The 12,888-nt window shown below is 59.3% G+C and overlaps 1 protein-coding gene across 3 annotated transcripts in view; it reads left to right on the forward strand.

The window, feature by feature from the left end:
• OTOF (otoferlin) overlaps positions 1-12,888 on the forward strand; it is a 91,605-nt gene that overhangs the window by 76,627 nt on the left and 2,090 nt on the right. For 2 of the 3 annotated variants that reach the window (XM_026520462.4, XM_026520472.4), the window contains 19 exons: positions 83-202; positions 679-840; positions 932-1,094; positions 1,658-1,728; positions 3,199-3,228; positions 3,636-3,767; positions 5,678-5,744; positions 6,410-6,531; positions 6,655-6,789; positions 7,121-7,258; positions 7,773-7,900; positions 8,021-8,191; positions 9,025-9,185; positions 9,894-10,036; positions 10,422-10,510; positions 11,876-11,974; positions 12,111-12,352; positions 12,476-12,654; positions 12,761-12,861. In XM_026520462.4, the coding sequence (XP_026376247.3) occupies positions 83-202; positions 679-840; positions 932-1,094; positions 1,658-1,728; positions 3,199-3,228; positions 3,636-3,767; positions 5,678-5,744; positions 6,410-6,531; positions 6,655-6,789; positions 7,121-7,258; positions 7,773-7,900; positions 8,021-8,191; positions 9,025-9,185; positions 9,894-10,036; positions 10,422-10,510; positions 11,876-11,974; positions 12,111-12,352; positions 12,476-12,654; positions 12,761-12,861 (2,453 nt within the window). Of the gene's footprint in view, positions 1-82; positions 203-678; positions 841-931; positions 1,095-1,597; positions 1,729-3,198; positions 3,229-3,635; positions 3,768-5,677; positions 5,745-6,409; positions 6,532-6,654; positions 6,790-7,120; positions 7,259-7,772; positions 7,901-8,020; positions 8,192-9,024; positions 9,186-9,893; positions 10,037-10,421; positions 10,511-11,875; positions 11,975-12,110; positions 12,353-12,475; positions 12,655-12,760; positions 12,862-12,888 lie in introns of all 3 variants that reach the window. The other variant, XM_026520454.4, reaches the window with a different exon arrangement.

The following is a 12,888-nucleotide window of genomic DNA, read 5'->3' on the forward strand; positions in this document are numbered from 1 at the left end:
TTGGCCTTCCCTGTCTCCCCGCAGCACCTGACAAATAACTCATGGGGAAGGAGAACGTGACACTATGACTCCCATTCCCCAGATTGGGCCAGCGGGGAAAGCGGACCTGCCACCCATCAGTGGCCCTGTGGACATGGACCGAGGTCCCGTCATGCCTGTGCCCGTGGGCATCCGGCCCGTGCTCAGCAAATACCGAATCGAGGTGCATGAGGGTTCTGTTGGGGTCCTCCGGGCCCTGCCCTGGACAGGTCCCGCTGTCTTCTGGCTTCCTTGCCCCCTTCACTCGGTTCCCATCAAGGCTCACATGCACACATTACACTGTGGGCATCGAGAAGTCTTCGGCAACCTCAGAACACTCATTTCTCAGACAAGGAGACTCCTCAGTCCGAAGTCACACCCAGAGCCAGCGGCAAAGCCAGGCTCCTGCCCGTGCAGCACCGGCCCGGTCCTCACTGAGTCACACCGCATCATTCCCAGACCTTCCCCGGCCCTCCCGTCTGCGCCCCCACACCCACCCTCACCCTGGAGCCGCTCGAGGACGCCGGCCACTCATCAGCTCTCCTGGCCCTTACTCGTCCTGACTTGCTGCCCGCGTCCCTGCCCAGCTCCCCCTCAGGTGGCCCAGCCCGCCCTCCACTCGTCCCACTGACTGCGGGGCTCCCCTCTCCCCCCACCCAGGTGCTGTTCTGGGGCCTGCGAGACCTGAAGCGGGTGAACCTGGCCCAGGTGGACCGGCCGCGGGTAGACATCGAGTGTGCAGGGAAGGGGGTGCAGTCGTCCCTGATCCACAATTACAAGAAGAACCCCAACTTCAGCACCCTCGTCAAGTGGTTTGAAGTGGTGGGTACAGGCCCCGGGTGTAGCCAGGCAAGGTGGGGGTGGCCCCTCTGTGCCCCCCTTGAGCCCAGGCTGCCCTTGCTGCACCCCCCAGGACCTCCCGGAGAACGAGCTGTTGCACCCGCCCCTGAACATCCGGGTGGTGGACTGCCGGGCCTTCGGACGCTACACGCTGGTGGGCTCCCACGCCGTCAGCTCTCTGCGGCGTTTCATCTATAGGCCCCCAGACCGCTCGGCCCCCAGCCGGAACACCGCGGGTACGGCCACACCCCGAAGCCCAGGCCGGGCTCCACTCGGCCCCCGGGAGGAGCTCCTGCCCTCGGAGCCGCCGGTCGGCTAGGCAGGGGCATCCGCAAGCGGGCGTGGGGGAGGCAGGGAGGCCCCTCTCCGGGGACCAAGCTACCTTTGGCTGCCCATCACTCTAGAGCCAGAAAGCGCCAGAGCCAAACATGGTCTTCGAGGGCCTGAGGGCAGGTAGCTCCCTCTGCTCACTTATGGATGAGACCCAGGCCTCCCTTCCAGCCTCCCTCCTGGCCCAGCCTCCACTGTTTCACTCCGCGGCAGCTCAGCCTTCTCTCTGGCTCACACTCTACCTCTCCTTATGCCTGTCTGTTCTCTCTCCATTGCCCTGTCCCTCCCTCTTACCTCAGAAAGTTCCAGAATCAGCTTTAGGCCTCTGGTCCTTCCAATCACCTCTGACTCTTCCTGTCATTCTTGTTCCTCCCTGTCTGTCTGCCTGTCTGTCCGTCTCTCTGTCCAGTCAGGCTCCTCCGGGGTGGCCGCGTGCTGTGCAACAGGGGCCCCTCCTCTCACCCCACAGGGGAGGTGGTGGTGAACATGGAGCTGGAGGCACCCGTCAAGAAGCTGGAGACGGTGGTGAAGCTGGGCGCGGTAAGGCACGCAGCCTCAGTCCCACGCTAGCTGGGACCGTGTGGCGCTTCTCAGGAGCAGGGCCGCCTCCTCTGGCCCACAGCCCTGGGCCCCCCAGCCACGCACATCGTGGTTGAGGGCTAACCCCAGCTATGTGTGCAAGCGGTCCATCCTCGCTCTGTCCTGGAAAGCAGGACTGTCCGCTCTGCGTGGGCCTCAGAGTGCGCGTGAGCGTGCAGATGTGCACGAGCGCGGGTGTGCGCGGATGAGAGAGAGAGCAGGAACCATCTGAGGGAATAGCCTGTGATCATATTTACTCCAACAAACTGCACCATAGACAATAGATTCCCTGCACGAACACAGTGCGCTTTCCAGAGGCTCCCTGGTTTTCCGTCCCGGCCATGCACAGACCAGCCTCCCTAGGCCTGGGCTGGGGAAGGATTTCCAGGTGGAAGCTCCTAATTCCTCTTGGTTTGGGGGATTTGGGCCATTTATCTGCCAGAGGGAACCCCGTCATCTGGGATTTAGATCAGAGGGAAGGGTGGGAAGGAGGCCCCAGGGGGCAGATGTGGGCTTCCTCCCTCCTAGATTCTCTCTACCCCATTCCTGACCTCAAGTCCTTCTCACGGCCTGGGGCACCTCCTAGCTTCTGAGGTCTGGGCTTAGTCTGAAATGACCTTCCCTTGGCCCACAGTCCTTGACCCCAGAGGGTCCCAGGCAGCTGGCTGAGTTAGCAGTGGGCATGGTTCTCAGGAAAGGGGAGCCCTGCCAGGAAAGCTTGCTGCTCCAGGGCTAAGCCTGGAGATCCTGTGCCCTCTCAGCTCCCACCCTCCCGAACTACTCCCCGAGGGCTCCTCCTGGGGCCGGGGGAGAGCCCCCTAATTTCAGACCCGCAGTGAAAAAGATAGCGGACGGCACGAACCTGAGCTTCCCCATCATCACCCAGGCCCTGGGCTCTGGTGGGGTGTTTTCCAACTATGCCATCGTATGAGCATCCACTAAATGTTTAAGGCTCTTGCCCTCGTAAGGCCGGGGGGCAGGGTGTGGAGAGTAGAGTTGACCCCGTCTAGCCAACATTACTGAGCTCCCGCTGCATATGGGTCAGCCTCTCTCCAAGCCCGAATGCCCACTGAAGACATCTGGGAAGTTACAACTATGCAAATGCCCAGTCCCCACCCTTGGACGCAGCAGAGACCTGGCACCGGTGGTTTGTCAGAGCCCCCCGTGAGTCTAACGTGCGGCCAGGGTGGAGGACCACCACCCTTGAAGGTCTGAGGAGAAACATCTGCAAAGCAGACCTTTCGCAGGCTCACCAGGCAGTGTGACAGAGCGCAGGGGCTTGCACAGTGAACGTCCCTGCGTGAGCCCCCTCTCAGCTCTCGCCCTTCTCCTCTCCTCTCCTCTCCTCTCCTCTCCTGGCTGGGCGCCTGCCTGCCGCTTCGGGCCCCTGGTGGCTAATTCTGTCCCCATCTCCTTGGTTCCCCTCTGCAGACTTCTGATGCCGTCATCAAGGTGGATGTGGTGAGTGTGGGGCCATGTGGGGGCTCTGGAGAGAGAGGACCCTACAACAGCATAGGGTATCAGGCCACGGGGCCTGCATCAGGGACCGAGCCACTCCCCAGCCCCTGGATGCTCAGGGCCAGCACACTCCTCCAGAGACGCAGAGGGGGCAAAGCCGCTGAGTGCCAGTAGCGCCTCGGCCCATGGCTCAGATTGGCAAGTCGTGACCCTCCCTAGGCTGTGGTATCCTCCTCCTACAAAACAAGGCCCTGCCCCTCTGACGCTGGTGGCCCCCAGGAGCCTCACGGAGTCTAGGGCTTCCCAGAAGTAAATAGAATGGAGGGGGGAATCCTTGGGTGGTCCAGGGCTCAGAGAATGGCCAGGGCGCAGGGCTGTAGGCAGGACTCTGGACCTGGCCAACCCTCCAGGCTGATGAGGAGAAGGAGAAGAAAAAAAAGAAGAAAAAGGGCAACTCAGAAGAGCCAGAAGAAGAGGAGCCGGATGAGAGCATGCTGGACTGGTGGTCCAAGTACTTCGCCTCCATTGATACCATGAAGGAGGTAAGGCCTCAGGCCTGGGCTGGGGAGCCGACCCCAACTCCACATCAGCCCCTTCTATCCAGCTTCTCTCCCATTCCCCACCAGAGCTGGTTCCCCCACTCCATTAACACGAGCTTGGAACAGACTTGTCCCACATCCTCGAGGATCTAGCTCAGGACCCACCTTTTCCAAGATGGCGGTCCAATCTACCTTCCCTGGCTTGGTTTTCTCTTGTCTCACTCATTTACACCACAAACATCTCCTCAGTATATGTGACGAGTCAGACACCATCCCAGGTACCGTGGGAGCCAAAGATAAGTCCGTACCTGCCCTGAGGAGCCGTCCTGGACATGCCAGCTGATACAGTACGGTGTGATGACAAAGGCAGATCAATGCCTGGGGGAGTCAGAGAAGGCTTCGCAGGGAGGGTGACCTTTGAGGAAGAGGAGAAATGCGTGCAGAGAACAAAAGGGAGCAATGCTTGCTGGGTAGAACCTGGCCCTCTTCCCACTGCTTTGCTCTGCACATCGCTGCCAGCTGTGGCTGTGGAATGTTCTCCCCTGCTGTGTGCACGCAGCTTCTGCCTGCCGAGGCTGATTGCACATTCCAGAAAGTGCATTTCTCCTCTTTCTCGTTTGTCTCTCTCCATCCTGCCTCCCCAGCTCAGGGCACTCCCTGACTTACCAACTGATCAGAAGGGACATGTGCCTGTGGTGTGTTTCTTCCGTAGGACCTGAGCTGATCCAGCCGCCCCCTCTCCCCAGGCCCCTTCTGTGACCCAGGCTGTGTGTGATGTTTACCGTCCACATTAGGTTAGCTGGCTAAGCTGCTGTAGCAAGTTAGATTGGTGTGAACAAGACAGAAGCTTCTTTCTTTCTCCTGTGTCTCAGAGAGTGGTGTTAGGCTGGTACGGGGACATGATGGTGGCAGGTACCAAGACACCGCCGCTTGTTGCTGGCATCTGTGTGGTTAGAGATGGCTCACCCTCAGTCCTAATACCAGAGCACAGGAAGGGGTAAAGAGGAAGCACACTCCTTTTCTCTTAAGGGCCCAACGCAGAACTTGCACAAATCATTTCCACTCATGTTGGCCAGAATCTAGTCCCTGTAGCCACACTTAGCTGCAAGGGAGGCTGGGAAATGTAATCTCTGGCTACAGGCCTGTGTGTCCAGAAAAACTTCTAAAGAGCAGGAGGGCAGATAATTGGGGGTCACCTAGTTGCACCTTCTCCCACCATCATCTCCTGGTTTCAAGCTGGCCACGCTGGAGCTCCAAGGGGCAGCCTGTTTTCTCGTCCCTGCTCCTGTAATTTGCAAGGTCTGCCACTAGGTGGCGCCTTAGTTGATACCCTGTGATTTCCAGCAGGTGGGGTGGACTGCAGGGAAAGAAAACACATTTTCTGATTCAGTTATACTTTTCTATATTCAAAAAAGAATAATGCCACTAAGAATCAACACTAAAATGCATTTTATTTTTAAGTAATGCACAATTTAAGGAACCACGAACCCCTGACTACAGTTAAGTCATATTGCACACGTAATAAACTTTTTCTTAACCCACTTACACAGAGCACGTGATGAGTTTGAACCCCAGTAGGAACGTGTTTGTTTCTTTTTTTTTTTTTTAAGATTTTATTTATTTATTTGAGAGAGAGAGAAAGAGCACGAGCCAGGGGGCAGAGGGAAAGGGAGAAGCAGGTTCCCCGCTGAGCAGGGAGCCAGACACACGGCTCAGTCTCAGGACCCTGAGACTCAATCCCAGGACCCCGAGATCATGACCTGAGCTGAAGGTTGATGCTTAACCAGTTGAGCCACCCAGGTGCCTGAAACGAATTTCTAAGTATTTAAGACTGGTCTGAGACCACAGTTGGGGTCAAAAGACCCCTCCCCAGGAAGCCCACCTTCCTTCCTCTTCACCTCATCTTTTGGCAGCAACTTCGACAGCAAGAGACCTCAGGCACTGACCTGGAGGAGAAGGAGGAGGTGGACAACACTGAGGGTGAGCCTGGGACCGTGGGTCTCCGCCTCCCCTCGTGCCCCTGGAGGGCCGGCTCCCTGCCCGCCACACCGGCTGCTTCTCTTTCCCCTCCTGGGGGCCCGCACGGCCGCAGCAGCCACAGGCAGCTATCACCAGCCCTCTCCGGGCACCAGGAGCAGGCGTAGGCCCTCAGCTAGAGTGGCTTGTGCTCGAACCAGTTCAACAAGTCACAAGGATGAACAGGCATTTAGAGCCGCAGAACATCAGAGCTGGAAGGGAGCTCAGGCCTCCAGCATTTTCCAGACCTTTACCATGGAACACTGTTAATGGGTATTCCAGAGGGAAAAGGGACTCTTGGGTCAAATTGATTAGATGGGTCTTTCGGCACAGGACTTCCCAGTGCCTTTAATATACAAATGTTATTATAAGTCTCTAAATGGGAGATATGATATAAAATATTTTTCCAGCTTATCTGACCACAATGTACCCTTTCTTCTAAAACAGTTCAGAAACATCTACAGCTGGTGTCCCACTGAATGCAGTTTGGGAAATGCTGATAGAGAACAGCCCTCTTAATGTGACAGACAAGTAGCTTGAGGCCAGGGAGGAGAGTGAGCTGGCCCAGGGCTGTGCCCCATCATTTCTGCCCCAAACTGACCATGGCCTCCTTTTCTGGTTCTGGCCAGGCCTGAAGGGGCCGATGAAGGGCAAGGAGAAGACAAAGGCTGCAAAGGAAGAGAAGAAAAAGAGAACCGGCCAGGGCTCTGAGGCCCCTGAGAAGAAGAAACCCAAGATTGATGAGCTCAAGGTGAGGGTCTGGGAACAGACCCACCAGGGCCGTGGGGTCCTGCCTGGGGCAGGAGGTGGCAGATGGGGCGAGACAGAGGCCAGAGGTCATGGCTTGTCCCCCGGACGTCCTGGCCCGGCTCAGGTGTACCCCAAGGAACTGGAGTCCGAATTCGACAACTTCGAGGACTGGCTGCACACTTTCAACCTGCTGCGGGGCAAGACGGGAGATGACGAGGACGGCTGCACTGAGGAGGAGCGCATCGTGGGCCGGTTCAAGGTCAGCGAAGGACGTGAGCCCGGGCCCTGAACCCTGAGCCCTCCCCGGCCACCCCAAGCCCCAAGCCCAGGGCTGACAGTCAAGTGGAATTGTCAGCTACACACTGATTGGTAAAATATGAAAATATTTCTATGCTGATTTAAAAAAAAAAAAAAGAGCATCTGCCCTGAGTGCCCCAGCCTCCACATTGCCCTGGCCACTCCTTCCAGAACCCCCGGACTTCCCTCTGATCCAGCAACTAAAGGGTTAAGGCCCTGAGCAGCAGGGTGCAGACCCTCAGTGCCACCTCTGCCTGTGGGAGCTGCACCCTGACGCCCCTGCCTTGCCCCAGGGCTCCCTCTGCATGTACAAAGTGCCACTCCCAGAGGACGTGTCCCGGGAAGCTGGCTACGACCCCACCTACGGCATGTTCCAGGGCATCCCCAGCAATGACCCCATCAATGTGCTGGTCCGAGTCTATGTGGTCAGGGTAAGACTCCCCTCAGATCCTCTCCCAGAGTCTCCAGTCGCCCTGCCCAGGGGGAGCTAAAGCACTTGCAAAGTGAGCGCCCCAACTGGGAGGCACCAGAAGGGTCATCTGGTCTAGTTTCCACATTTTTCTCTTTTTTTAAGATTTTATTTATTTGAGAGAGAGAGAGAATGAGTGGGGGGAGGGGCAGCGGGAGAGGGACAAGTAGACTCCCCGCTGAGCAGAGAGCCAGACACGGGGCTAGACCCAGGACCCCGGGATCATGACCTGAGCCAAGGGCAGATGCTTGATGGACTGAGCCACCCAGGCGCCCTTGGTTCCCACCTTTTATAGAGGAGGAAGCCAAGACCTGAGACAGGCAGTGACTTGCCTAGGGTTGCGGAGCAAGTCTCCTGTCTCTGGTCCAGCCCTCCTCCCTTTGCCGTCCTGGGACCACCAGGGAGCGGGTGAGGGCACTGGAAGATGAGCAGGGTGTGGGGGGGGCCTGCTCAGGAGCACCCCTCCCCCCTCCCAGGCCACAGACCTGCACCCCGCAGACATCAATGGCAAAGCCGACCCCTACATCGCCATCCGGCTGGGCAAGACAGACATCCGAGACAAGGAGAACTACATCTCCAAGCAGCTCAACCCTGTCTTCGGGAAGTAAGGCCTCCTGGTGTTCCCCAGGCCCCCTCTCCGCCCCGCTGCAGCTTCCCCAGCCCCACACCCACCCACACACCCACCCCACCCTGACCTTCAGCCCTTCTAACCCCCACCCGCCAGGTCCTTTGACATCGAGGCCTCCTTCCCCATGGAATCCATGCTGACGGTGGCCGTGTATGACTGGGATCTGGTAGGCACCGACGACCTCATTGGGGAAACCAAGATCGACCTGGAGAACCGCTTCTACAGCAAGCACCGCGCCACCTGCGGCATCGCCCAGACCTACTCCATGTGCGTGGGGCGGGACAGGGCAGGGCGGGGGCACCTGCTGCATCTTGACACTGAAGACAAGATTAGAGATTGTGATTTGGGAAGGAGGCTCTATGACTTTTTTTTTTTTTTGGTTTTTTTTTTAGATTTTATTTATTTATTTGACAGAGATAGAGACAGCCAGCGAGAGAGGGAACACAAGCAGGGGGAGTGGGAGAGGAAGAAGCAGGCTCATAGCATAGGAGCCTGATGTGGGGCTCGATCCCAGAATGCCGGGATCATGCCCTGAGCCGAAGGCAGACGCTTAACCACTGCGCCACCCAGGCACCCTTCTATGACGGTTTCTGTTCCAGGCCAGGCCTCCTTCCCTATCGACTCTGGGCAGACCACAGATTCTAAGACAGGGAGAGAGCCAGAGGATTCCAGGACAGAGGGGGCAGGGCAAGGAGAGAACAGTGGGCTGGGAGGACAGGCAGCACTGTTCGGCAGAATCCACTGGGGATTGGCCAGCCTCTGCCACTGACAGGCTGCGTGACGCAGGTCACATTCCTAACCTCTCTGGTTATCAGTGTCCTCACAGGAGTCTTCCACGTACCAGAGGCGAGGGCACAGTTGGGGAATGGGTTGGGCTGCACTAGCAGAGGCTGAAAGCTCATCCTGGGGACACAGGGCGTGTGAGGCTGGAGCCTGGGGTCGGAGGGATCAGCCTCCAGCAGCCCTAGTGGCTCAGGTGGGACCCACTTGCTGACACGGGCAGCAGCCAACTTAAGAGAACTGACTGGAACCAGTTACCACCTGGGGATGGGCCCAGCTGCACCCTGAGTCCCACGAAGCCTGTGTGCCCCCTCCCACAGACATGGCTACAATATCTGGCGGGACCCCATGAAGCCCAGCCAGATTCTGACCCGCCTCTGCAAGGAAGGCAAAGTGGACGGTCCCCACTTTGGGCCCCCCGGGAGAGTGAAGGTGTCCAACCATGTCTTCACTGGGCCCTCTGAGATCGAGGATGAGAATGGTAACAGGGCTCTGAACACAGCCACGGGTGGGGCGGGGGTCGGAGGCCAAGAGGAACCCACACTTCCCTGTGGCAGGACCTCAAGGTCTAGACTGGGGTCTCCTTAGACCCTCTGCCCATCAGCCTAGAGTCCCACCCTTGTCTGCCCAGCCTTTGCCCTTCTACCCCATCCTACTACGCTTGCCCACTTGTTGCCTTCTCTCTCCCTTTCAGAATTCCTGAAGGATAGAAAGGACCTCCCCATTCTGCCAATGAGGACCCTGAGACCCAAAGTGTTTCAGTGACTTGCCCAAGGTCACATGGCTCTTCAGAGGCAGAATGAGGGTGGGGGCCCAGATCTGACTCCAAGCCCTGGGCTCTCGCCACTGCTTTGCCCATGTGGCACTTCCCAGAGACCAGGAAAGTGTGTGTGCTGTGGGACTTGCTGGCCACCTTCAGGGTGCTGGCCAGGAAGTGGATTCCTGCCCTCCCTGCTCTCACAGCCCCGCGGGATTCTCTGGTCAGAGCCAACCCAAGGACACGGGTCTTGCTGGGGCAGCTGAGAATTTGGGCAAGCCGATTCTCCCCTGTGCCTCAGTTTCCCCAACAGTAAAAAGGAGATAGGATGGACAGGTGATGGCTCCAGGGCCTCTCTGTGCCTGAGTCCAGCCCAGCACAGGTTTCCTGTTCTGCTGAGGCCGCGCGCCGCTGACCCACCCGCACCCACAGGTCAGAGGAAGCCCACAGAAGAGCACGTGGCACTGTGTGCCCTGAGGCACTGGGAGGACATCCCCCGCGTGGGCTGCCGCCTGGTGCCCGAACACGTGGAGACTCGGCCGCTGCTCAACCCCGACAAGCCGGGCATCGAGCAGGTGACTCTCGCCTGGCCGAGATCTGAGGTTCTTCGGTATCTGGGATCAGGGAGGCCCAACCTGAGTCCCTAAAAATGGATCCTCATTCGCCACGTTCCCAAAAGCCTGGCGGGCACTTCCCCACCGTGCCCCTCACGGCAAGTCTAGTGGTGTGTACCTTTGCTTTGAGTGACAGTCACGTTCGCTCGGGGCAGCCCGGGGCCGGCTCCCCTAGACGCTGTGATTGGCTCTTGGTGATGCCATAAGAATTCTGGCGTCCGAGGATGAAAATTGATGAACTGGGTCCTGAGGGAACAAAGGTTGGGGGTGGAGGGCAGAGAAGAGAGCTGGCCTCCCTGGGCAGGGGGAGTCCGTGGGGAGATTTGCCATGCCCCCTCCTCCGCAGGGCCGCCTGGAGCTGTGGGTGGATATGTTCCCCATGGACATGCCGGCCCCGGGGACGCCTCTGGACATCTCCCCCCGGAAGCCCAAGAAGTGAGCTTCTGGGGCCCAGCACCACTTCCTTCCCACCCTCACCCCTCCCCACCCTTCCGCGACCTTCCTTCCTGTAGGGGCCCCAGGCTCGGATCACCCGCATCACCTTCGTCAGCGGTGCTTCCCCTGTGGCCTGGTGGGGGGAAGAGAGCAACCCATCCAGCCGGCAGGGGGGCCGGCCCTGGGTGGGTCCCCTTCACCCCCACCCAGAGCCACATCCCTGGTGTGCGGTCGGTGAGGCCAGGAGACGCTGCGCACTTGCTAGCGCCCTCCAGTGGACGGTCATCCTCAGAGCGGCCACTGCCCCCAAGCCTGCTCTGTGTTGTCCCCACTCCAGGCGGTCAGTAAGCCCTGCCGGGGAGATACGCAGAAATAAGGTGCGAGGGTGGGAGAGTGGAAAGAGTGCTGGATCAGACACTGAGCTGCCTGCCTCTCCCTCTTGACCCTGGCCAGGTCACGTTGCCTCCCTGGTCCTCAGTTTTGCCATCTGTAAAATGGCAGGATGGAGTTGCTGCCAGTTCTGACATCCTCAGGGGCTGGAACCAGGGCCAAGGGCATGGGTGGGAAAGTAACACACTCAGGGAGGCCCTGGCAATATTTAAATTCTTAATTTTTTAACAGGGGGTCCCACATTTCCATTTTGCACTGGGTCCTGCCAATTACAGAGCACATTGTGCCTGGAAGAGCCTCCAGGTCTGAGGTCACCAGTGTGCTGTTCCAGGGCCGGCCACTAGGGGACACTGCACCCCATTGTGTCACCTGGGACTTGTAGTCAGGGTGTAACTCTAACTCCAGGGAGAGCCGCACTCCAAGTCACGTGAAGGGCGTGACTCAACCTCCCTCCTAGTGGTTGAAATGCAACCTCCGATTTATAGTGGCAATTACACTTCAAGGGGAAAAGTTCTCTTTGGGGACAAGGACAAAAAGGAAACCAGATTCCATGGGTGTCCACTGCCAGCTGCTGGGCTTAAACGTACACTTGTGTTAGAACTGGAGTGTCTTCTGGCCTCTGGAGACCGGGGTCGGGCTCAGCAGCCCCCAGCAGTGGCCCCTGCCCCTCCCAGCCCTGCCCAGCCTCCCTGTCCAGGAGTCTGCTCTGGGTCCTGGCGTTCCGGCCAGACAGGCTTCAGCAGCCATGCTGGCTGGTGACCCTCTCTCCCTCACCCAGGGCCCCAACATCCCCCTGTCCCCTCAACTCCCCCTCCTCGCCCCCTTCCCTGAATCATCTCTCTCCTCCCCAGCCTAGCCCAGACCCCATGCTCGCCCCGAGTCCCCAGGATCCCCTCGGTTACCTGCCCCATCTATACCCAAGACCCTAGGGCAGCCCGCTCCTCCAGACCACCAGCCAGACTCTCCCCTGCCCAGGTATGAGCTCCGGGTCATCGTGTGGAACACGGACGAGGTGGTCCTGGAGGACGATGACTTCTTCACTGGGGAGAAGTCCAGCGACATTTTTGTGCGGGGGTGGGTGAGAGGGCCCCTGGCCGGGGGGGTGGGGGGACCCACTGGACTGGATGAGCCCACCTTCCTGGGAGGCAGGAGAGGAGGGAGGGGGTTTCCTGCAGGTGGCCGCAGGCCTGGAGCCAATGGCACCTGGCAGGTGGCTGAAGGGCCAGCAGGAGGACAAGCAGGACACGGATGTCCACTATCACTCCCTCACCGGCGAGGGCAACTTCAACTGGCGCTACCTGTTTCCCTTCGACTACCTGGCGGCTGAGGAAAAGATTGTCATCTCCAAGAAGGAGTCCATGTTCTCCTGGGACGAGACGGAGTACAAGATCCCGGCACGGCTCACCCTGCAGATCTGGGACGCTGACCACTTCTCCGCGGACGACTTCCTGGGTGCAGGGCTGGGGAACGGAGCGGGTGGCGGGGGGAGGTGGAGGCAGGGGGAGCCCACCCCAGGGGGGGCGGGGGGGTCAACCCGAACCCAGCCCGTCAGAGCTGACTCCGAGGCTGCCACAGGGGCCATCGAGCTGGACCTGAACCGGTTTCCCCGGGGCGCCAAGACAGCCAAGCAGTGCACCATGGAGATGGCCACGGGCGAGGTGGACGTGCCCCTGGTCTCCATCTTCAAGCAGAAGCGCGTCAAAGGCTGGTGGCCCCTCCTGGCCCGCAACGAGAATGATGAGTTCGAGCTCACGGTGGGGACCACCGCTGCTTCAGCGGAGGGCCGGGCTGGGCCAGGCCAGGGTGCTGAAGGCCCAGCGCCCGGCCTGCGAGCGGGGATCCTTCTGTTCCTTTCTGCAGGGCAAGGTGGAGGCGGAGCTGCATCTCCTGACAGCCGAGGAGGCGGAGAAGAATCCTGTGGGCCTGGCCCGCAATGAACCCGAACCCCTAGAGAAACCCAAGTGAGTGGGCAGCCTGCCTGGCCCCCC

The sequence above is a fragment of the Ursus arctos genome, unplaced genomic scaffold (genome assembly GCF_023065955.2).
Source record: "Ursus arctos isolate Adak ecotype North America unplaced genomic scaffold, UrsArc2.0 scaffold_8, whole genome shotgun sequence".
NCBI classification, from domain to species: domain Eukaryota; kingdom Metazoa; phylum Chordata; class Mammalia; order Carnivora; family Ursidae; genus Ursus; species Ursus arctos.